Source organism: Dipodomys ordii, unplaced genomic scaffold, assembly GCF_000151885.1.
Source record: "Dipodomys ordii isolate 6190 unplaced genomic scaffold, Dord_2.0 Scaffold15, whole genome shotgun sequence".
NCBI lineage: Eukaryota > Metazoa > Chordata > Mammalia > Rodentia > Heteromyidae > Dipodomys > Dipodomys ordii.
Window position 1 is genome coordinate 14,187,241 of NW_012267231.1, and position 25,025 is coordinate 14,212,265.

The 25,025-nt window shown below is 50.0% G+C and overlaps 1 protein-coding gene across 1 annotated transcript in view; it reads left to right on the plus strand.

Moving 5' to 3' along the window:
• The window catches only part of Thsd4 (thrombospondin, type I, domain containing 4), a 167,472-nt gene that overhangs the window by 42,252 nt on the left and 100,195 nt on the right, over positions 1–25,025 (plus strand). The window contains exon 5 of the mRNA XM_013011913.1: positions 18,277–18,413. Within this exon, the coding sequence (XP_012867367.1) occupies positions 18,277–18,413 (137 nt within the window). The remainder of the gene's footprint in view (positions 1–18,276; positions 18,414–25,025) is intronic.

Here is a 25,025-nt window from a genome sequence, read left to right on the forward strand (position 1 = left end):
CTCCTCCTCCTCCTCCTCCTCCTCCTCCTCCTCCTTCTGGTATTGAAGTTTGAAACTTGGAGCCCACCCCTTGCCACCCAGGCAGGCACTATACCGCTGGGCCACACCTCCAGACCTGCTTTTCACTGGTTATTTTCCGATATAAGGTCTGTCTCTTCCTGCTTGGGTGAGCACCTGGACTGTGATCTGCTTACTAGCCGCCATATCATTTCTCACCCCTGAGGTGGAGTCTGGTGGACTTCTCTGTCCCAGGCTGGCCTGGAAGTACAATCCTCCCAACCTCAGCCTCTCATGCAATGCACCACTGCACCCAGCTAATGAGTGGGAATGGAGTCTTAAGAACTTCTCTTTCCAGGCTGACCTCTAACCTTCACCCCCCCTCCCCCCAATCTCAGCCTCCCAAGTAGTTAGGATTACAGGCATGAGTCACTGGCGCCTGGCCTAGTTTGTTTTATTTGTAATGTGTCCTCAATCATGCAATAAAACACTGTGCAGAACCTTTCTCCTGATCACTCCAGAACAACATTGCTTTGTACCTGGGCCCACACAAGGGAAAGTGAATCTCTTCCTCCCAACCCAACCTTCTTCCACTCCGTCAGCTGTTCAGTAACTGTTTCCCAGGCTGCATTTCGCAGCAGGTGCTGGGTCAGGCTCTGCAGATGATCTGCTTACTCTCTGCTCACCACTCACTGTTTGGGCCTTTTTTTTTTTTTTTAAGGCTCTGAACCTGGGAGAAAGTGGAAAAAAAAAAAGACCACTTTCCATGGCTTATTAACTATGTATGTATCTGCTAACTAGGGTTTGAGGTTCAGGAAACCATTGAGCAGAAGGAGATAACACTTTTCACTTTATGATTTATAAAATACAGTGAGGCGCCAATGGGGGCTCCCGCCCACCTGTCATCCTAGCGACTCAGGAGGCTGAAACCTGACGATCACGGTTCAAAGCCAGCCCCAGAGCAGAAAAGTCCATGAGACTCTTGGTCTGCAGCAAACCACCCAAAGCCTGTAAACAGAACTGTGGCTAAGTTGGTAATGTGCTGGCCTTGAGTGAAAAAGAACAATGGGTGTGTGAGGCCCGGCCTGAATTCAAGTCCCAATACCAGTCCCCTAGGAAATAATGACAGTGAAAGGAGGGGACACAAATGGAGGGAGGAGGGTGAGCAAACACAGCCATTATCTTTAGTGTACAGTCTGTAAAAATTGAACTGTACAACTTGAGGGTGGGGCTAGGGAGGGGAAAGATGGCAGAGAGATGGAAGGAGTGACATTGGACCTTCGGAATCGAAACACCAATGTAAGCCGGTGCTGGTGGCTCAAGCCTGTAATCCTAGCTACTCAGGAGGCTGAGATCTGAGGATCACGGTTCAAAGCCAGCCCAGGCAGGAAAGGCCATAAAACTCTTATCTCCAATAAACCACCAGAAAACCAGAAGTGGTGCTGTGGCTCAAGTGGTAGAGCGCTCAAGTGGTAGAGCTGAAGAGCTGAGGGACAGCGCCCAGGCCCAGAGTTCAAGCCCCACCACCGACAAAAGAACAAAAGAACACCATTGTACATCTACTTTAAAAAAATCTAGATTAATTATTTAGTTAATTAAAATCAGAGTCATTCATCAGGTCCATTGGGCCCTGCGGTATCATGTGCCAAGTAAGACCAAGCTTCGTAGTTAGATTACTTCAACTTGAGAAGCCTCAGTTTGCCTCTCTGTCAAATGAAGAGGCTCCTTCCCACCTCTCCAGCTCCAAGGCCCGGATGCTCTTCCTCATTCAGCCCAACACAGAGCTTCTGTGAGGCTCTGTCACCATGGAAACTTGTGTTTGGTAGCATGCCCTGGCCCAAAGTAAAATTTAGATAAAAATCAGCAGCTAAAAATATTCCCAGCTTTCCTGACAGGTTGTATTTATCATCCAGGGAGGGGAAAATAAGCCAGGGCCCAGGGGTGAGGCCAGACAGCGGCTGGAGTCTCCCAGACTTGAAAGAAAGGCCGGGGGAGGCCTCAGCCCGAAGCAAGTTCAAATTGGAAGGGAAAAAAAGTGGCCTGACCTCCGACTGACCTTCTAGAAGGTTCTATGGAGAAATCCTCAGAAATTCTCAGAGAGAATTCTCAGAGTAATTCTCAGAGAGAAACATCCTTTGCTGCTTCCTTAACACAAACTTGTCTTAAAGGTTTCTTCAGCCAGTTGAAAGGCAAACTTTAATCGGATGGGAAAGCAAGACTGAATGGATGCTAGGCCAACAAACAATATGGCACCCCCCCCCCCGGGTAGAATCTCGCTCTGCCTGGGTGACTGGTGTGGCCTTGTCCTTCTGGGCTGTGGACATCAGTGTGACGTCACCAGTCACCTGGCCAGGCCCCGGGGAAGGATGGGATGCAATGGACAGCACACTACAGTTCCGACAGGGTTTAACACTGCTCTCCTTGGTGTTGGTTGTTGCCCCTGCCTTGCCCAAACACCGAGTAGCCCCCGCTGAGGGCCACTGAGTGTTGGGGTCACTTTCAACCTGAACCCCTCCCCCCACACACAGGTAAGACCTTCCTGAGACCTGCTTAGATATTCTGTACAGTTAGTGTAAAAGTTATGTCAAGCCATAGCCAGGCCCCAGTGGCTCACCCCTGTAATCCCAGCCACTCAGAAGGCCGAGATCTGAGGATTGCTGTTCAAAGTTAGCCCTGGCAGGAAAAGTCTATGAGACTCTGAACTCCAATGAACCAGTAAAAAGCCAGAAGTGGAGGCGTGGCTTAAGTGGTAGAGCACCAGCCTTGAGTGAAAAAACTCAACGAAAGCACCCAGGTCCTGATTTCCATCCCCACTAAAAAAATAATTAATGTAAAATAGCAATTAAACAATTAAATATACCAGCATGGAAGAATCAGGAAGGCAGGGGGCAAAGAAAGGCCTCTCTGCTCTGGCCCTCTCGAATTACTTCTTCAAATTCACTTCTTCCCAAGCTCAGGAAAGTTCTTCTCCTAAGGCCAGCAGCACATTTGCTGGGATGTGAGCCCCAAGGCTCGGCAGAGGTCATGAGCCCCTCTGCTCCGCCCCCCCCCCCGGGCAGGCTAGGCCCAATTGCTGTGTGGCACTGAGTTCCCAGAGCCTGGGGTCCACCCAGATTCCCACGGGGGCTCCCCACGCTCCTGCCTTCTCCTAGTACAGAGACTTGGGGAGAAGGCCTGTGGTGTCAGAGAGCAGAGGAGCTTTGTGTGCTTTGCCTGAGTGAGCATCCCCTCTGTGCCAGGCTGCAGGGCCTGGGATCCTGCAGGTCAGGCCTCTATTCCGGGGTGTGTGTGTACGAGGGGGGCTGCCTGGCCAGCCTGAAGCCCCCTTGTTCCGTTCCCAAAGTTCAGAATGGCCCTAGCGATTCCCAGTGGCTGTCTCTGCACATCTGGAGCTGTGCCCCACTCCCCCCCCCTCCCCAGGCCCCCAGCCAGGAGTCTTGCCATCCGGGCAGCTTCAGATTTGGACAGGAAAGACACGGATTTGGACGGCTGCTGGCAGCTGGGGCAGAGATGGCGGGGTGAGTTCCCAGGACCTCGGGCATTGCTGTCTTCACAAGACTCAGAGGGCAGAGGGCTGTCTTGGAGGACGGAGGGAATTTTCCACCGCACTTGGGCCTTCTACCTCTGGATCATCCGGGCAGCACTTGCACTGAGCACCCAAGCACACAACCTCCCTCCCTCCCTCCTTCCATCCCTCCATCCCTTCTCATCCTCAGAGAACGTAATTATCCACTGTTTCTGTCACGCCAAGTATGTGGAACCCAGAGATGGTTACCATGTGACCTCTGCCTTCTTCTGAGGGTTGAATCGATGAGAGCTCGAAAAAGTCCATTTTAAAAAGCGTATTAGTAGCCGGGCTTGGTGGCTCACACCTGTAATCCTAGCTACTCAGGATCCTGGCTGAGATCTGAGGATGGAGATTCAAAGCCAGCCTGGGCAGGAAAGGCCATGAGACTCTTATCCCCAATACACCACTCAGAAAACTGCAAGTGGCGCTGTGGCTCAAGTGGTAGAGCGCTCACCTTGAGCTGAAGAGCTGAGAGACAGCACCCAGGCCCAGAGTTCAAGCCCCACAACTGACAAAAATAAATAAATAAATTAGTATTATCTTTAAGTAGTTGCACAAAAGACTTTTAATGTTAGGTTATAAGGACAGTATGTCTTGACCCATATGGCTCCCCCATTCTCCCTCCCCCCCCGTCTCCCCAGCTCCATCCCTCCTCTCAAGTCACCTGCATTCTCACACATGTGCGTTGAACATGATGACTGCATTTGCCCACCCTCCTCTTTCTCTACCCCCACCTCTGACCTCACCCCCCCAGCTCGTTGGTGTTCATTTTGTTAGACTGTAAGCGAGTTGTGCAAAGGACCTACACCATTGGAATCCGCTCCTGTGCATACCACACTTTATTTAGTCAGTATGTTCATGTATGTGCACACAGCCCCATGTATGTTTACATCCAGGCCAGACAGCTCCCCTCCCTCCCTCCGGCTCTCTGACCAGCCCTGGGCATCTAGAACTCTCAGCAGATGCAGAGAGGAGGGAGAGAGAGAGACCCTCTGTCCATCTGGAGCAGAGCGAGGCGGGCCATGCTTCCTTCCGCCCGCTTCTTTTTGAAGCTGCACATTTAGAAAGCGGTTGTGGCCGCAAGACAGATGGGAGCAGATGGGCTGGGTTTCGGCAGAGTGAATGGAAGAGCTGAGGCTGGGGGCCGGCGAGCTCACTCTTAGTGGGCAAGCATCCTGGAGTGCGACCCGGGCCACCCTCGTCTCTGAAACGTGACCGCAGAGGGATGAATGCCGGGTCCCAAGCTGCATTCATGTCCGGGTCATCTTTTATTCATTACACGAGACAACATGAGGTGTCCAGAGCCTGGCGCACATGAGAGCTTGATCAACTCCTAGTGTCTGTCTTGTCCTTGGGTTGATGGCTCTTTGCTTATCAGCATGGATTTGGAGTTGGTATTCCAAAGATTGGGACTGCGTACCCTCCCCTCTGCTCCGTAAAAGCAATCCACAGCTTGTTGTGTTTTGTGGAATCTTCATCCTCTAGGATTCTCAGTGCATTTGACTTTTTTTTTTTTTAAAAAAAAAAAAGCTACAAAACAAGGTCAGGCATGGTGGCATATGCCTGTAGTCCCAGCTATCTGGTAGATAGAAGGGGGAGGACTATGGTTCCATAGAGGAAGTTGGCCTGAGACCCCAAGCAGCAGGTTGGAGGTGTGGTTCAAATGGTAGAGCGCATGGCTCTGAATTCACTCACCAGTACTGCGGAAATAAACGACAGCAAGGAAAAGAAATAAAAGACTTACAATATGAACATCTCTACAACACATGCTTTCAAGACCCCTAGGGTGACAAGTAGACTTAACACCGTGTTGCAGAGTCTGGGCTAAACCTTTTTTCAGAGGAATCCTGAGACTGATTTGAGGCACAAAGGAAAAAGGATTTGGTGATTGATTAGTGATGCCTGTCACAGGAGCAGGTGAAGGCCGGGTTGGTCTAGCCCAGCCTGCTGTGTGAGATGCAGCGAATACAGGCTTTATGTCTGTGGACGTGGCCGCTCTGGCAGGCGCCTGAGATCCAAGCAGCTGTTTTATCTTCCCGGTCATGTTTCTGGTTTCTGGCTGCTGGACTTTTTAACGAGAGGTCAAAGATGGTGGGCTCGGCCACAGCTGCAGGGAGTTTCCTGTGGAATTCTGATGCAGAGAGCAACCCCACAAAGGCAAAGCCCCAAGCAGACACTTCACCTGGTTTTCCAACTGGGATCTCCCTGTGCTAGAGGGGCCGGGGTGGGCTGTTATAGGAACATGGTTGTGTGGGCCCCTGAATGGCTGCACCACGGCCCGGCCCAGACAGCAGAAATTTCATCTGAAGAGAAGCCACCTGAGCCACAGTTTGGGGCTGTGATTCATTAGGGGAGAAGACAGCAATGGTGGCCACATGCGCCCCACAGACACGTAGAGGCCCTCCCTCCCCCTTGCTTCTTCCTCAGTCCCCTTCTTCTCCCTCCTTCTCTCCCCCTCCCATCTCTTACCTTCTCTCCCCCCCTTTTCCCTTCCCTTCTCTCTGCCTACCTGTCTTCCTCCCTCTCTCTCCCTCTCCTTTCCCTTGTCTCCCCCCACCTTTCTCTCTTCCTCCTTCTCTCTATTCTTTTCATTCTTCCCACTTTCTTCCTCTCTCCTTCCCATCTCTCTCTCCTCCCCTGCTTCTTTTCTCCCCTCTCCTCCAGTCTTCTTTCTTTCCCTCTCCTCTTTATCAGGCAGAGTGCTGCTAATTTTGGCCTAGGCTGGCCTCCATCAGCTATCTTCTTGCCTCTGCCTCCAGAGTAGCTAGGATTACTCAAAACAATCCATTTCTGCAAGATGTGCTTTCAAAGCCTGTATCTTGACAGTTCATCATTGCTATTTCTCTAAAAAAGTATTTGTGTGTATACATGCGTGAACACTGGGGCTTGAACTCACGACCCAGGCACTATCTCTGAGTTGTTTCTTTCACTCAAGGCTAGTGCTCTACTACTTGAGCCACAGCTCTGCTTCTGGTTTCCTGGTGGTTCATTGGAGATAAGAGTCTCACAGACTTTCCTGCCCAGGCTGGCTTTGAACTCAGATCCCCAGATCTCAGCCTCCTGAGTAGCTAGGATGACAGGTGTGAGCCACCAGCGCCCAGCACGTGTTTGGACTTCAGTGTGCTTCTGGGGACTTCCCATGGCTTTGCCGGAGGGTTCCCTTGTGCAGTGGAAGGGCAGGCTCCATCCTGGAGTTCTAAGTGGGTGTGCAGTCTCTCCCTTCTCTGACCCCTCCCTCCTTCCCTCCCTCCCTTCTCACCACTCTTCCTCCCTCCTCGTTTATTTCTTCTTAGGGGATTTTTATATATTTCATTTAGACTAATGACCTTAGTGCCCAATGTTCTTTTCTAAAATAGCGTGAGTTTGATATAAAGAATTCAAAAAATCCAGTTGCAAGCCAAGAAGCAAATAAAAATGATTCCAGGATCACCATCGACAGTTAACTGGTTGACAGTAGGTGAAGGTCACTGCCACAAGCATCTAGTAGATGAGGGAGAGAGGGAGAGGATGGAGGGAGAGGATGGAGGGAGAGAGGGGGAGGGTGAAGGGAGGGAGGCATGGAGAGAGGGAGGCAGAGACTCAGAGGGAGAGGCTCTCTTTGATCTCCACAAAATTCCATTTTCCTTTTTGGAGTTTAAAAATAGCGCAGCTGACGGAATTTCAAACTCTGCTTTGGGCAGGGGTGCGGCTGGGTTGCCATGGGAACCAGGGGGCTTCCAGGGCATACATGATGGATGAAGGAGAAGGGAGCTCATCGTCTGATACCCCTGGCTCACACCTGTTATCCCAGTGAAGATGAGAGGGTTCTAGGCCAGCCCAGGCAGAAAATTTCATGACACTCCTATTTTTCCCCCTCCCTTTTAAAAATGTTTAATTATGCTACTCTAGAGGTTTGAACACAGGACCTGGGAGCTTTCCCTGAGTTGTTGTTGTTGTTGTTCTTAAGACTGGAACTCTAACTCTTCAGCCCCAGTGTTTTTGGTGGTTAATTGGAGATCAGAATTTTACAGACTTTTCTTGCACGGACTGTCTTCAAACCATGATCCTCAGATCTCAGCCTCCTGAGTAGTTAGGATTATAGGTGTGAACCCCGCCTCCCAGCCCAAGCTTCTTTTCCAGCAACTCAAAACCCACTGTCCCACAGACCATGTTTCTCCAACTTCCACATGGGGTTTGAAGCATCTGGCAATGTGGCACTGCGGATCCGGATCCAGATCCAGAAGGGCTAGGTGGGCCTAGGCATCTGCATTCAGCTGGTCTCTTCAGAGGCCTGGTGCTCACCGGCTCGTGTCCAGCTGGTGTTGGGCAGGAGGTGGGGAGGGCAGAAAGGTTACTCCCTGTTTCCCCAGAAGCCTGGGTTTCCAGTCCATTAATTTTAACGTCATGCAAATTGGTTTCAGGAAGTGCTGACGTGCGGTTGGTGTAAAAAGCAAGAGTCACCTGATCATCTATATTTTATTCCAGCTAGCACATTTACGGTGTTTTCCTTGCCTAGCCTGGTGTGCTGGAGTTCTAAGTCCTATAATTATATAAATTGCAAAGCACCAAGAAAGAAAGCAAAGTAAAAAGGTGAATTTTGATGCCAAAAACAAGCTGAGGCCCATTAACTTAAGTGTTATTATTTTAAGCTCAACTTGGTTTGGTCCTTGAGTTTGACTACATGCATTCACTACAGATATCCCAAAGTTCTGGGCTCTAGCATGGGAGTGGAGAAAGGGAGTGGGCAGAGCTTTGTCCAGAGTCTTACAGAAGCTCACCCAAGGTGTGGAGGGGGGGAGGGCGCCCTCACCCTACCCGCCCCGCTTGTTGGTCACGGTTATTTTTTACGTCCAGCTGGAACTGAACACAACATGGAGTCTGGGCTGTGTCTCCCTGCCCAGCAGGTGCTGTGGCTTCTTGTTGTTGTTGTTTGGGTTTTGGGTTTTCATTTATTTTGCCAGTCCCGGGGCTTGAACTCAGGGCCTGGGCACTGTCTCTATGCTTCTGTTACCCAAGGCTAGCACTCTACCACTTGAGCCACAGCGCTACCCCCGATTTTTTCTTGTATGTGGTACTGAGGAATCGAACCCAGGGCTTCATGCATACTAGGCAAGCACTCTACCACTAAGCCACCTTCCCAGCCCCATGCCTTGGCTTTTATCGCCTTATGCCTGCCGGAGCTGCAGATCCGTGCACCAAGTGTCCTGTCTGTGTTGAGGAACCCTGCTTCTCTCCAGTGTTGGGCTTTTCCACCCACCGTTTGCCCAGCCCGGCTCCCTCTGCTACCTCTCAATGCGTTTGTCCAGATACCCTCCATAAAAGTCGCCTTTGAAAAGGCCAGACAGCCCTGCACACCTCTGCCCCTCTTCTGACTTCCGGAACAATCTGGCTGCAGGACAGGGCTCAGGGTGCGTTACTGTCTGGCAGGCTGGCAACGGGACAGAGTTGATGCTTTCCAGGCTTTTCTTGGTGCTTTGCCTCCTTTCCCGGCTGGTCAGTGCTAACTGTCCAGTGAGAGTGTGGGAGAGGCCGGGCCCAGCGTCTCCAACGTCATTGGTTCTCTTCTGTGCGCAGCCAGGCTGAGGCGTGGAGGCTGTGAGCTCATGAAGTGTGAAGGTCTAGCTAAAGAGGCATGTCGGATGCAGGTCGCTAACCCTTCTTCCTGAGGGGAGACCTGGTTCTCTCCCTCAGACAGCCCGTGGGCAGGGGTCCCCATGGTGGGGGCCCCATAACTGAGTAGCAATCATGACAGTGTGCGCCAGGTTCCTTACAAACAGGAGTGAGAAGCATGGCTCTTTAGAAGCCAGGTAAGGCCAAGCACCAGCCGTTTACACCTGTAATCCCAGCTACTCAGGAGGTTGAGACTTGAGGATCACAGTTAAAAACCAGGCCAGGACTGGAAAGTCCAGGAACCTCTTATAGCCAATTGACTACTAAAAAGCTAAAAGTGGAGCTGTGATTTAAACCTTGCACACACACAAAAAGTGATGGGGGTGGGGGAGGTGCTGGGAAGGTGGCTCAGTGGTAGAGCGCTTGCCTAGCATACAGGAAACCCTGGGTTCAATTCCCCAGTACCACATACACAGAAAAAGCCAAAAGTGGTGCTGAGATCTAAAGATTGCAGTTCAAAGCCAGCCCAAGCAGCAAAGCCTGTGAGACTGTGTCTCCAATAAACTACAAAACAACAATAACAAACAAACGTGGGATTGGGGCTGTGGTTCAAGTGGTAGAGCATTAGCCTTGAGCAAAAAAGCTCAGGGACAGCACCCAGGCCCAGAGTTCAAGCCGCAGGACTGGCAGAAAGAAAGAAAGAGAGGAGGGCTGGGAAGGTGGCTTAGTGGTAGAGCGCTGGCCTAGCATGCATGAAGCCCTAGGTTCGATTCCTCAGCACCACATACACAGAAAAGGCTGGAAGTGGTGCTGTGACTCGAGTGGTAGAGTGCTAGCCTTGGGCAAAAGAAACTCAGAGACAGACCCTGAGTTCAAGTTCCAAGCAGATGGGGACATGAATGGACCTCACTGTCTCCTGGTAACCTATGACTTGGAGAAGGTTTGTGGTATGGCTGAAATCATTTCAAAGCTTGCTTATTAAAATTCCATGTGACATCTAACGCCTGAAACTGAGGCTTGAATCTAAGGCTTTCGCTCATTGGCTAGTGCTTTACCACTTGAGCCACGCCTCCAACCCTAAGTCCTGCCCTTTAAGAGCTCAGAGGTAAGGGAGGTGGGGAGCAGAGGGAGGGAGGACGTGGACAGTTACAACATAATGTACCCACAGCGCCCCCCACTGCACAGAAGGAAGAATTCCAGCTGGAGCCAAGGAGGAGCACTACAAGCTCACTGCTCAGGCTGGGCTGTAATGAAATTCACCCTGGGGTCCTTGGTGGAAGGGCTTCAGAGGAGAAGGAAACAGCATGAATGATGACTCAGGGGCCCTGTGTGTCTGGGGGCTTCATTTGGAGATGGTGGCATCCAGGTCACCCTCCTCCGATGTCAGCAGGTGCGTGGGACATTCCGTAGGAGCCATGTGTGGCCACGCGGGTGTCAACCGTGGGTTCATCTCCATCCTGGAGAAGTAGATTTTGATAATAAGCCATGTGGCTCAAAAAACAGATGTCCAGCTTTAATTAGCACCCTTCCTCTGATCACTCACTCGTGGGAGTGAGAAAGAACACGACCTCTGCTCTTTTGTTGTTGTTGTTTTGGTAGCAGCGCTAGGATTTGAACTCAGAGCTCTGTACTTGCCTGTGTCCCAGCTTTTACTTAAGTTATCTGTTCCCACAGAAACGGGGTGTGATTATAGAGGCATGGAGGTGTGCCCAGGGAATCTGGCTGTCCGGAAACCTGCTGGGTGGGTGGGCACGGATTCTATTCGTGTCTCCACTGACAGCATTCATTTGCATTCTCGTCCGTTTTCTACAATTTATAGCGCTGTAAAAGCAGCTCAGTTAAAGACAATGAATGAGAGGCCCAGACCTGTAAAATGTGACCATCCAGAAAGCGCGCCTTCAACAAGCCCTTTCTTCTTTCCTGGAAAAATGTTCCCAAATCTCTTCCCAAAGTGGGGTGCAGTTATGTCTTACAAATCACCTCCTCTCGGGTCATGGCCTTTCAGACCACCAGAGGTAGTGGAATGTTTCCAGAAAGTCAGCTTGGCCAGAGAAGAAATCTGATGAGACGCTAGCGTAATAGACAAGGTTATTAGGACAGAAATGTGGCCAAGAAAAGAGTTCCATGTGCTGCGATGCCACGGAAAGACGGTGCTTCCGTTCTTCAGCTGCTATCTTTGGGGTGCACATAGGAACATGAGGAAGAATTAGGGTCCAGGGGCAAAGATATCCAGAGGAATCCCAGCTCCAGGTGGGTGCCCGCTGGTCATTACCCTGCATCTGGGTCTTGGGTTCTGGAGAAGTTGCTCTCATGCCATCAGTGAGGGGACCCCCCCTTTTAGGGGGTGAGCAAGGTCTGCAGTTCCTCACGGTAGCTTGAGGCCCTGGTCATAAAGCTGTTGTGCATCGGTCCTGTCTTTCCAGAAACTCAAGGTGATTGCAAAGGGACGGTGGAGAGAATGGCTTAGAACCCTGACAGAGGTTGGCAAGGGGGTTGTACTTCCAGGCACCTTGGAAACTGAATAATTGGCTGTCTCTGGTCACCCCCGACCACTCTGACCACACCTGACCACCATTATAAGCTGACGCCTGTAATCCTAGCTACTCCTGAGGCTGAGATCTGAGGATCAAAGTTCAAAGCCAGCCTGGGCAGGAAAGTCCATCAGACTCTTACCTCCAATCAGCAAAAAAGCCTGAAGTGGAGGTATGGCTCAAGAGGTAGAGCACCAGCCTTGAGTGAGAAAATGAAAGTACAGCGCACAGGCCCTGAGTTCAAGTCTCACGACCCATACAACAAAGAAAAGCAAAAACAAAAGCACAAACAAAACCCTAAAGCTCATGTCTGTAGCCTGAAAAGGAGCTCAGATGTCCATAGGGCATTAGTTGCCTCCTTCCTTTCTCTGTCCGTCCTTACTGTTCCTCTCTTCATTTGGTGTTTTGGGGTGAATGGTTCTGATATGTGGAACCCCTGGAGCTGGACCTCTAGCCTAGATCTCCAGTTACTCCAACTGAAGTAACTGGAGACACAAGACAAAGCCAAAGACAAAGCCAGGTGCTGGTGGCACATGCCTATAATCCTAGCTACTCAGGAGGCTGAGTCTGAGGATCTGGGTATGAAGCCAACCTGGGTAGGAAAGTCCGTGAGACTCTTACCACCAATTAACCACCAGAAGACCGGAAGTGGCAGTGTGGCTCCAAGTGGTAGAGCGCTAGCCTTGAGTAAAAGAGTTTGGGAACAGTGCCCTGGGTTCAAGCCCCATGACTGGCCAAAAAAAAAAAAAAATCAGAGACAAAGTAGGCAATTATTGAACAGTTTTCCAAAATAAGAGAATTCAGGCTGTGAAGGTCTCAGGTCATAGTTCAAAGGACTGCCAGCCTAAGGAAAACAGACCCCAGCTTTCCCCCTACCCCATCCCAATCAGACAGCTTCAAGGTCCAGGGGCAGGCTTGGGGACTGGCCTCAGGCCCCCCACTTTGGAAAGACACAGCCAGGGTGGGTCAGGGAGGCTCTGCCAGTGCCTGGGGGAGGAACGGAAAGGTCTTTTAGTAAACTGCTGATGCGTGGATCTGTTTGACGTCAACTTACAGGAAAATAAAGTTAATGTTCCCTGCCTTTAATGCAGACATCTGAATTTCCAGCAGACGGAGGTGTGACCCACAAAAGAGCCACCTGTTGTAGCCTCAGGACCCCGCCAAGCCCAGAGAGGCCACTCAAAGAGCGAGTGGGAAACTCTTGCAAAAAGGCAACTTCATGTGAGACCCAAGCCTCACATCAGAGCTGCAGTGCTGCAGAGACGGAAGCTGCTGTTTCCTCGTGGGGGCTGGGTGGGTTTGGGGGTTTGTTTTTGTTTTTTGAAATAATGCATTGTCCGTGTCCTGAGTACTCGGGCAAGGTTTTTGCCAAGTGTTTTCAGCACTGCGTAGCTGGACTCTGCATAACTCATTTGTACAATGAAAACAACAACAACAACAAAGCTGTGCAGGGGCCGTGGAAAAGGATCTTGGTGACAGCCAGTGTTGTCTGGGTGATCTCCGGCGTTAGGGAAACATTCTCAGACCCGCCCTGGATGTGTGGCTTGCTGATTGTCTGGCTTTAAACCAAATGGTAGGAAAGCACCCATTGTGCCTTATAGAATGATTAGGTAAGGACAGCAGGACCTGAGATTAAAGGGATAGTGTGTGTGTGTGTGTGTGTGTGTGTGTGTGTGTGTGTGTGTGTGTGTACGAAAGTAGAGATAGATAGAGGATAGAGATAGATGTTAAGATAAAAGGTAGGTGGAAGTTAGAGATCAAAGATAAAGACAGATGTTAAGATAAAAAGGTAGATAGATGATAGAGATAGATAGGTGTTAGAGACTGGTGATAGAGATAGATGTTAAGATAAAAAGGTAGATAGGTGATAGAGATAGATAGATAATAGAGATAGAGGATAGAAATTGGTAGATGCTAGAGACAGATAGAAATAGTTGAAGACAGATGATAAAAATACCTAATTAATCTCTTTGGATACAGACATCTCTATAAGTCTCTGTCTATATCTATCTAGTTAGTTTTTCTTTCCCCATCTTCTTCCTAATGCCTATACACCAAAGAACTCAAAACCTCATTCAGATCCATCTCAGAAAGCTGGAGGTCCACTTCTTCAGCTTTGTAATGCTCCGGCCAGTTCTAGGAGCGTGTGGGTGGTCGCTGGGTGGTCAGTGGCTGGACAGTCAGTGGGTGGACATCTCGGGACTATTCAGATCTCCAATGTCACACCACACAAGAACTCTTCCTATTGGCTGTGGGAGGGTACTGCCTGGGTTAGTCTCCATCGGGGAATCTCAGTCTGTTATGTCTCCCCTTCTCCCCCTCTCTGCCCCCCCATTCTCCCCCCTGTTTAGAAGAAGCATCCTGGAGATTCTCAGAATTTTTCTGTCAGATTCCTCTGGGTTCAAGCTGAGGTGAGGGACTCAGGTCAGGACCCCTTACAGCCTCCAGCCCGGGATATCTGGACTTGTCTTTTGATCTTCTGTGTCTACTCCACACCCCAAGTTAGTTAATCTCTCCTGGGGGAGAACAGAGGCATTTGTTATTGGACCATCAGGAATTAACTCCTTTGGGGGTTTGCATGCATCCTTGGATGACAAATCAAAGCTGCACCCAGGTCAGGCGCCGGTGGTTCACGCTGTTCAGGAGGCTGAGATTTGAGGATCAACAGTTCAAAGCCAGCCCAGGGAGGAAAATTTGTGAGACACTTATCTCCAATGGACCATCAAAAAAAAAAGTGGTGCCGTGGCTCAAGTGGTAGGGCACTCGCCTTGAGCAAAGAAGCTCAAGAACAGTGCCCAGGTTGAGTTCAGGTCCCAAGAACCAGCACCAAAAAAAAAAAAGTACACTGGAAATATCTTAGTAAAACCCAAGACTTGAACACAAACTCCCTGACCTTGATTTATATATATATATATCACTGCAAAAATCACTGGCAAAATCAAATGAGTAAAATAAAACTTGTAGCTTAGGGTATGGCTCAGGTGGTAGAGCACCAGCCTTGAGAAAAAAAAAAACAAAACCTCCTACCCTTACCCCCCATCCATTCTATTACCCTCCCCATTGGTCCTAGAAGTGTTGAAGGTCTAGCCAGCATCTTTCTTACTGTGTCCCTTTGCCTGAAGTTGCATGTGGCGGGCTCTCCTGGACCACACAGGCCCAGGCTGCAGAGTGGAAATGCTGGCAGGGGCCTGGTGGCTCAGTGAGGTCTGCCCCACCCCCATCCTCCACCCTTCATGTTCCCTCGCCCCTCCTCCTGTCTGCCCCTGGCCCCAGTACATAAAGCCCTGTCGTAACCCGAGGTTTCCGATTGGGTTCTGGCCCAGCCAGCTCATGCTTGGTGCTCTGGTGTGGCCCCCCGCCACTGTGCTCTTCCCAGGCCTTCCTTTGACAGCAAGCCGGGCTGCTTCCCCACTGTTCATGCCACTACAAGAAAACTTCAGTTGCTCAGTTGTCCAAAGTCTTACTTGTCTCTGGGGAAAACAGGCACGCACACAAAAAGGACCTTGCAGCTGGTGATTGAGGCGGAGTGACATCTTTCAAAGTCCTAGGGAGGACTGAAAGCCAGGCTTCCCCGGGGATTAGCCAGGCATTCATTGCCTTCAATGAGGGTGGGAGATTCTGCCTGCCCAGGCTGGTGAGTCCTGGTGCAGGGGTACACCGCCCCCCCCATCTTTCTCTCCCAGAGGCCGTGCAGACAGGGGTGGATCGTGTCCTGCCTGCAGAGCAGAGGGCAAAGCTGGGGCCCCAGTGGGGAGGGGAAGTGAACACACACACACACACACACACACACACCATCCAGAGGTGAGCCTGGGTCCCAGACTCCTGTAGACACTCAGGGCGAAGGTTTATTCTGATGTGCTTTGCATCTGTTGCTGTGTCTGTTTGCTAGGTGGGAGGTTACCCGGCTGCCCATTGGTCTGGGACCGGCTCTCTTCACCCCTCCCTGTACGGAGGTGTGGAAATAAGCCATCACTCACACTCCTTTTCACCTAGTGCTGCCTTCGGCCCAATCTCAAGGCATGAGAGGTGTTCTGGGGGTGCGGGGGTGTCTCTGTCACTGTGAATGGTTCCAGGAACCTGTCTAGGCCTCCAGGATTCTTCCTGCCTTGGGGTCGCTGAGGGACCTTAGCAGCAGAGGGAGATACCAAGCTGCTGAATCTCAGCCAATGGAGATGTAAGAGGAGGATCACAGTCCAAGGCTGCCTGGGCAAAAGCAGGAAACTCTATCTGAAAAACAGGGCCCCCATTTCGGACCTGTTGTTGACTGCTTTGGCATACATGTGAAAACATACCCAACACAATGTGTATACACACGTATATATGCATAAACATGTGGTGCATGCTTATACACAGATGTGCATACACATGATCACATACAATTCCTAAATCCCTATGTGGATCCAGCCAGCTCTGGTATTGCTGAGATGCAGCCTCTCTCATCTGGGCTCAGCTTCAGATGATGATGACGATGGTCTTCTTCCTCCTCCTCCTCCTTCTCTTCCTCTTCCGTGTGTGTGTGTGTGTGTGTGTGTGTGTGTGTGTGTGTGTGTGTATCCCAATACTTGGGCACTGTCCCAGAGCATTTCTATTCAAGGCTGGCGCTCTACCACTTGAGCCACAGCTCCACTTCTGGCTTTCAGTTGGTTTGTTAGAGATAAGAGTTTCACGGACTTTTCTATCCAGTCTGCCTTCAAACCATGATTCTCAGATCTCAGCCTCCTGAGTAGCTGGGACTACAGGTGTGAGCCACCATACTCATTTCTTCTTGTAGTTTGCCAGCTCCAATCCAGGGCGGACAGAGGCTGTGCCCGGCAGGATCTCTATAGAGGGTTTGTCTTTGTGTTGTGTGTCATACACCCACTCTGTGGCCGTTCTTCAGCCCTGAGGATATCTCTGTGGCTTCCAGCTCCATGGTAGCTACTTTCCAAAGGCGGTGGGCCAAACTAGCTTTCTCCTAAAGAACCTACCCAAACTCCTACTCGATCTTTTATTCAATAATAACATTTTAAGATGTATCAGTGCATGTCCTGACTTAGCTTCAAGAATTGTCAGTGGCATAGTGGGGTTGTTTTTTCTTCTTCTTCTTTTCCATAACGACATTTGTTTTCAGTCACTTTTTCCAGCTTTAGATTTACTGGGACAGGAGAGAAATAGGAAATCTGCCCTGGGGGGAGTGGTGGGGGGTGGCTGAGGAACTTGGCCAGAGTTGGGCTGTGCCATGAAGGGCGTGGTGTCATGTGTTTGGGCACTGTGTGCACACCACAGGCTAGGGCTGTCTTGTCTCTAGATCTCCCTGGAAACGTGAGACTCTTTGAGAATGCAGATTCCTAGGCACCACCCCCCACCCCCACTCTGGGAACCAACCAACTAAATCAGGAAATTTAGAGACACGCTCAGCTGCTGTTACCCACGGTTAGAACCAGGTTTAAGTGTGAGCTGGTGGTTTTTCAGCTTAAGTCTTTTTTAATCGGTTGTGGGGTTTGAACTCAGGGCCTGGGCGCTGTCCCTGAGCATTTTTGCTCAAGGCTAGCACTCTACTTCTCCAAACCACAGCACTACTTCCGGTTTTCTGGTGGTTCACTGGACTCATGGGACTTTCCTGACTGGACTGACTTGGAAACCTCGATCCTCAGATCTCAGCCTCTTGAGTTGCTAGATTATAGACATGAGCCACCAGGGTCTGGCTCAACCTCAGTCTTTTAAGACAGTTATGCAAGGCTCCTGGGGCTGCATAAAGCTTAGGTCGCAGGGTTTTGAGTGCAGGCAGGGCTGGGCGCTAGGCTGTTGATGAGCTGTGTGTGTTGGCTTTTTGAATGGGTTAATTACTCTGACAACCTTTCCTTTGTCCAGAACAAGGATAAGCTAAGGATGAGTCATTTTCATGGGTTTTCCTTTTTTTGTTTTGTTTGTTGTGTCATTTTTGTTTAGAGCACACTCCTCAAAGCAATCCTTTATCATGAATTTGTCTTGGAAATACAGTCTGGGGGAGGGGGGAGTAAACATCCAACCTGGGTGCTAGGGCTCACGCCTGTCCTCCTAGCTACACAGGAAGCTGAGATCTGAGGACGGAGGTTCAAAGCCAGCCTGGACAGAAAAGTCCACAAAACTCTTATCTCCTATGAACTATCAAAAAGCCAGCAGTGGAGTTACGGCTCGAGTGGTAGCACACTAACTTTGAGCAAAAAAAAAAAAAGCTCAGGGACAGTGCCTAGGCTGAGTTCAAGCCCCAGGCCCAGCACACACACACACACACACACACACACACACACACACACACACACATTGCATTCTCATATTCTCTCAGCTTTCATGTTTGAGCCTCAGCCAGCAGATCACCATATAACCTCATCCCTAGGCTGCCAGCCATGGGATCCAATAACAACTTCCATGGTTTACACCTTGAAGGAGAGTGTGATTATAAAACCCCCAAACCAGTGATGCTGTAGAGACCTGGTAGATTCGTGATGGCCACAGCGAAGACTTGGAGGAGTCGGGGGGGGGGGTAGCTAATGATGCATGCATGGTCGTGTCTGTACGCTGTGACATCTGTACGCTGTGGAGGAGTGACATGGCGTCTTTCCTTCCTGGCAGGAAAAGACAGCCGCAAGTGTGAGCTCAACTGCCAGGCGGCGGGCTACCGCTTCTACGTCCGGCAGGCGGAGAAGGTGATCGACGGCACCCCGTGTGGCCAGGACGGCGTGGACATCTGTGTGTCGGGACAGTGCAAGGTGAGCATGGTGGGGCGCGGCGCGTGGGCCTTCCTGGGGTCACTGTGGACCCCACTCGGAAGAGCTGAACTCTGGGAACAGTGGAGATGTGCACGCACAGCACACACACACACACACACACACACACACACACAATGGAGGATTAGACAGCCATGAAGAAGCAACAAATCTGTGGTTTCTGTGGCCACTGGGAAATGTGGGCTGAGATGTGGCCGGTGTCAGTCCTGTGCCTTTGATTTTTGAGGATCCCGTTGTGATATGAATCCCGGTCATGGAATTGTAATGTCCGAATTTGAGCATCACTATTGAATGGTTTGGTGTGTTTGGAAGTGCACTGTGTTCCTGTGTGCACACATGTTCAACTGCATTACTCTGTGTCTACACTAGCACACGCGTGCGTGTACACACACACACTTACTGGAACTCACATTTTAAAAGAGAAAGAAAACACCCAGCGTGGGTTTGGCAGGGTGGGCTTGCCCCTAGCCTGGGGCTGTTGCTCTCTGAGACTTCAAACCTGTCTGTGTGGTGATTCTGCAAAACCCACCTATACTCAGCCCCCGTTGCGCTTTCCTGGATTGCCCAACAAATCTCCTGCGGCTTCAAAGATGAGAAGGGCAGAAGTGGCAATCAGGAACAAGTGAACTGGGCCAAGGAAAGGTCTCACAGCCAGGAGGAAAAAAGCACAAAATGATGATGATGATGACGACGATGACAATGATGATGACAGCTGGCACTGGTGGCTCACGCCTGACATCCTAGCTACTCAGAAGGCTGAGATCTGAGAATCATGGCTCAAAGCCAGCCCAGGCGGAAAACCTGAAGTGGGCTATGGCTCAAGTGGTAGAATGCTAGCCTTGAGCCGAAAAGCTCAGGGACAATGCCCAGGCCCTGAGATCAGGCCCCATGACTTATGATAATAAGAATAGTAATAGTAATTAGGACATTCATGGAGAAACACAGCCTGAGGGTTCTTGAAGCTGTGGCTTTGGGGGGAGGGGATATGAGGGCATTGCTGCTGTGGGAATTTCTGCTACCGTCTTCACATTGGGTTTTCTAGGGGTTCGCAGCAATTTCTCTGACCTTCTCAATCCATTGTCTAACAACATGACATTGGCCGCTTTTCCCATTTACTTGGCTAATATTTCATTTTCACACTCTCCTGGGGAGGAAAAAAAAAGTGTTAGTCACGATCATGGTTAAGATTCTTCTGGACCTGAGTCTCTCTGAACTTCATCTCCGGGCCAGGAGACACCTGGGCCCAGGGGACGGAATAGATCATGGATCCAAAGGTTTGATTTTCAACACCCAACCTGTGTCAAAGCTAGACAGGACAGAACCCCAGGGAGTGTGTATGCATGCATGTACAGGTATGTATGTGTGCATGCATGTGCACATGTATATGTCTCTGTGTGTGTGTGTCTCACAGGAGGCTGTGATCAGCAGCACCTTTGGTTTGGGGGTGTCCAGATAACTTTCTAGCAGCTGAGCTCAGTTTCCTGTGCATTGGGAGTGACCTTCAGAGGTAAGAGCTAAGGTACAGAGGCCCCAGGGGGCCAGCCCTGCCTTCTGTGTTCTGCGATTTCCCCTGTGAGGAGGAAGGGTAGCTTCTGGATTTGTTCTGTCTTCATGTAAACATCTGATCCCTTTGGAATGGCCGTGGGGGCCTCTCTACCCCCCTGTGAAGGAACTCCGTGTCTTCTTGTTGCCCTTCTGCCTTTATAGATGAAATAATCCAACGTCAAGCCCGGGATAGAGATGTGGCTCAAGTGGTAGAGCACCTGCTTAGCAAGTTCAAGGCCCTGGGTTCAATCCCTGGTACAACCACACACCCTCCTCTAAAAGAAAAAAAATGTCATCGTGAGACTGAGTAACTTGGCTATAGTTCTCTCTGGGGAAGGGCACGGACAACTGTTTTCCTAGAACTGGCTGGCACTGACACCTAGTGTTGCAAGCTGAAATTACAGCCATATTACAGAAAAGGCCACTTACGTAGAAACTAGCATCAATTGTTGTTTAAGTCCAGGCCCCCAGTAGACTAAACAGACTCCAAAGGAGATGAGACACTCGAGTTGCGGGCAGGACCTGGGGCAGACCTGACTGAGGGTCTCAGCCGCTCCCGGAACTCGTCAGCGCTGCCCACAGCACCCTGTGGGCAGGCCCAAAACAAGCTACTGTCCCGTCCTGGGTGGGTACACATGAATGCCTTTAGCCCAGTCCCCCTCCCTCTAGGTGTTTCCAAGCCTGGTGTACGCATGCACCCTTGGCCACACTGCCTTGATCTGTTTGTGTCACTGTATAAAATCCACAACAGTGAGGTGAGATTTTTTTCCACATGGGAAGATCTGGGCGCAGCTGGTACCACTGGCCCGAACGGGGTGAAGGTGTGCTGGCCTCATCCGAGCTAGTGGCCAGGAGTGGCTGCAAGGCCCAGGGATGAATATGGTCCAAGGGCCTGGCAGGGTCCTGGCCAGTACGGCAGTGGCTCATCGCTTCCCCTGGTTGCTGGAGGGATACAAGCAAATGAAGACCCCGATGTGTCAGACCCAGCCACAATCCCCAACGTCTCCTTGGCCCTGAAAGGGCTGGCCCCTTTGCACACGGGTCAGTGCAGGGTCCTGGCGGCCATTCTTCCTGCTTTACACCATGCTTTCTCTCTGGTCCTCACAGCTACTCTTTGTTGATCTTAGGTTCTTGGCACAGCTAACCTCCCTGGTAAACAGCGGGCTATTTTCTATGACAGATTGCAATGAGTGTGTGTGTGTGTGTGTGTGTGTGTGTGTGTGTGTGTGTGTGTATCTGCCAGTCCTCGGGCTTGAACTCAGGGCCTGGGCACTGTCTCTGAGCATTTGTGCCCAAGACTGATGCTTTACCACTTCCAACAGCTTTTCCTTTAAGTTTGAAATCTCTCAAAATACACAGTTGGAGTGAGAATGAAAGGTTTCTCTTGTTTTCCTTGTTGGCTTCTCTGTCCTCAGATCTCTACCCAGCCCGGCTCTGTCTGGTCAATTGGGGTTTAGCCTGTAATTAAGAGAAAAACAGCCGGGTACCTGTCATGGCTCACGCCTGTAATCCCAGCTACTTGGGAAGCTGAGATCCGGAGAGCAGCGATTCAAAGCCAGAAAAGGCAGGAAGTCCACGGGAGTCTATCTCCAAAATAACCAGCAAGAAGCCAGGGTGGGAGTATGGTTCAAGTGGTAGAGCACCAGACCAGCAAGCAAATTAAGCAAATATGAGGTCCTGAATTCAAGCCCCAGTACTGACAACAATAATAATAATAATGATAAAGTAGAATAAAAATAAATTAAAAAGACTCCACAGATGCCTCATTTGCTAGATGCAGTCCTGTCCCCAGGACTTCAAGGCAATCCTTCCTGCTTTCAGTACAAAACCTTCTAGAAAGATTGCACGCCCACGGCAGCCTGCAGTTGCCTCTACACGCCACGAGATGGCACCTCAGCACAGGGGGAAATCCTCCATGAGTCCTGACTGGATACTGACAAGTTCTTGAATCATGCAAGGTGGAGCTGAGTTAACATCTTGGCTCAGGCTGGGCCTGGAGATGGTGGTTATACCTGTGCCCATGGCTCATGCTTGTAATCCTCAGCTACTCAGGAAGCTGAGGTCAGAGGCTCACTGTTTGAACCTGGCCTAGGCAGAAAAGTCTCCATGAGACTCTTATCTCCAATTAACCCCCTCCACTCCCCCCAAGAAAAACAAAAAACAGAAGTGACACTGTGCTCAAGCACTACCCTTGAGCACAAAGAGGCTCAGGGACAACACCTAGGCCCTGAGTTCAAGCCCCACTACTAACAAGAAAGAAAAAAAGAAAGAAAGAAAGAAGGAAGCCCGGAGTTCAAGTCCAGTGTCACCAAAATCATAAGCAATGCAGACAGGATCAGCACCAGTCCCTTCTTTGATATCTTCAATGAGAAAACATCCCACTTACAATAGCAAGTAGTTTCTGTTGTTTCTGCGTATTTTCAAACCGTTGAACCTTGATATTCTCTCTCCCTCTCTCCTCCTCCTCTCTGTAGTGCAAAACCAGATGTGAGATTCCTTCCGACAGTTGAAAACTGGCCCCATGGTTCTCTTTTGTCTTTTTCCAGGCAAATCCTTCCACATCTGTCCAGACTTCTAGAAAAAGCTCCACACCTCACTGTCTCTGTTTCCAGGCCCCTCTGAGAATGCGGTCTCCATTTATTAATACGACGGGGCTGTGTGCAGGCTGTTGGGTGGTCTAGTTCCCTGACTGTGGTGAGTTTGGACCCACAGTCTTTCTCTCATTGTTACTGGGGTGGTTCTTGAACTCGTGTCCAGTTCAAGGCTTTCCTGGGCCATTGTGCAGGTAAATGACATTTCTGAACCTAAACGGAAGCCTTTGCATTCATCCCCACCCACTTCTTTTGGGGCCCGCTCACTGAAGTCATATAGATATCTGCTGCCCTCCATCCTGATTTCATCCTATTACTTATTTTGCCGGCTTGGGCAGCATGGCCTCTGTTCACAGCCCTTCTATATCTCCAGCCCGCCGTGAGCGGTGCTATGTTGCCTTCATCTGGGTTGCATTTCACCATCTTGTCTGCAAGAATTTCCTGTGAGGTCTGGCCAGACGCCTTGGTGAATCTGTGCGTGCTGCGTCTCGGACAGTCCCAGCTGTCCATCATGGTGACCCTGCCGCTGGCTGCAGAGGCCAAAAGGGATAGGAACAGAAGGACTTGAACTCGGGCTCGGCCTCGCTGGTCACTACCCCCTCAGCCTTTTGGACTAGAGTAGCTCACAGCTGTACGTGTTGTGAGAGTGGACTCCAATCATCCTGGCTTTATTCTCAGTGTGTGTGTATATATATATGTGTGTGTGCATTTGTGTGCATGCAAGCATGCATGCTTGCACACATACCAGTACTGGGACTTGAACTCAAGGCCTTGCAGTCTCATTTGGCTTTTTCACTCAAGGCTGGTGCTCTACCATTTGAGTGACAGCTCCACTTCTGGTGCCTTTTTTTTTATGGTTAATTGGGAATAAACATCTCACAGGCAGGCTGGCCGGTGCTGGTGGCTCACACCTGTAATCCTAGCTACTCAGGAGGCTGAGATCAGAGAATCACGGTTCAAAGCCAGCTTGGGCAGGAAAGTCCATGAGACTCTTATCTCCAATGAACCACCAGAAAATTGGAAGTGGCGCTGTGGCTCAAGTGGTAGAGTGCTAGCTGTGAGCTGAAGAGCTGAGGGACAGTGCCCAAGCCCCATGACTGACAAAAAAAGAAAAACCAAAAATCTCACAGGCTTTCCTGCCTGGACTGGTTTTGAACCTTGATCCTCAGATCTCAGCTTCTTGAGTAGCCAGGTGACAAGTGTCCAGTCCTCATTTACATTTTAATCCTACATGTGTTGGTTCAAGAATAGGAGAAAGATTTTTCATTGCTCCTCTTGGGGCCAATCTGGGTATTGATTGGAAGTTTTATCTCAGCAAGATTTCTCTTCTGAAAATTGGTCCAGTGGGGAAAAGAGGCACTGTCCATGGAAAGAGCATTTAATTGGTGAGCAGTTTACTTCACAGAGTAACTAACCTGAAGCAGTGTTGACATGTTGTTCTTTTTTTAATATTGTGTTGTTTCTGGGATGTGTGTGTGTGTGTGTGTTTCTCATTCTCCTTTTGAAATCCTTGTGATGCTATCTTGCTGTTCACATCAGAAAGTCTGCGAGGCTGGTTTCTCTGTCTGTGGTTCTAGACAGTTGGTGTTCTTTCAGGATTTTCTGTCCTGAGAAGCCAGGTGGAAATTCTACACAAAACCAGCTACCCCTGGCCCTCTCTTGGAAATGGGCTCTTTAGCAACTTTCCTTGTTTTTGTTTTGTTTTGTTTTGTTCTCTCCTTGTTCTGTTTAGGTCTTCCCCGCTGGAGGCAGTTTAGGTTAAAATTTTATTTTCTTTGAAAATGATCCATTCAGGTAGGCGTTCAGATGCATCTGCCCTGATTTTAGCCAAGTTGTCTTCTATCGTTCTTTGCATTTGCTTAGATTTTGTTTGTTTTGTAGTCCATGCCTTACTCTTGAGTATTTATCACTTCCTCCAGTTCCTGACTCCGTGAGGCGGGAAAAGATGAGCCTCCCTCCACAAAGCCTTTAATTCTATTTGTTCTTGTGTGAGGAAGTTATTCCAGCTCACTGACACCTGCTGTGATTTGTTCATATTAATTCCGTTCTTTGGCTTCCCCTTCCCTCCTTTCTAGTCCCCTAAGTGTCTGCAGTCTCACCCTGGGCATTAGTGCACCCACAGGGTCCCCGAAGTCCTTGCACATGATTTCCAGAAATCGGTTGGCTGAAGTTCATCTTCTAGAAAGTTCCCTTGGAACAGCACTTGGGAGCAATATCCCCTGACTTCCTGCACACTAAAGAAACATGGCTGTCTTAAGAATCAAACCAAAATTACAGCAAATGGTGGAAGTGGAACGTTAGAGACTCGGTAAGGCCAAGGAGGGTGGCGGGCGCGGCGAGCCAGGCAGGGCTTTGTGGTTAATTACTGGACTATTCTTGAGCTTCTGGATTTTGGTGAGATGTGTACACTTTATTAGTTCTCCTCCTCCTCCTCCTCCTCCTCCTCCTCCTCCTCCTC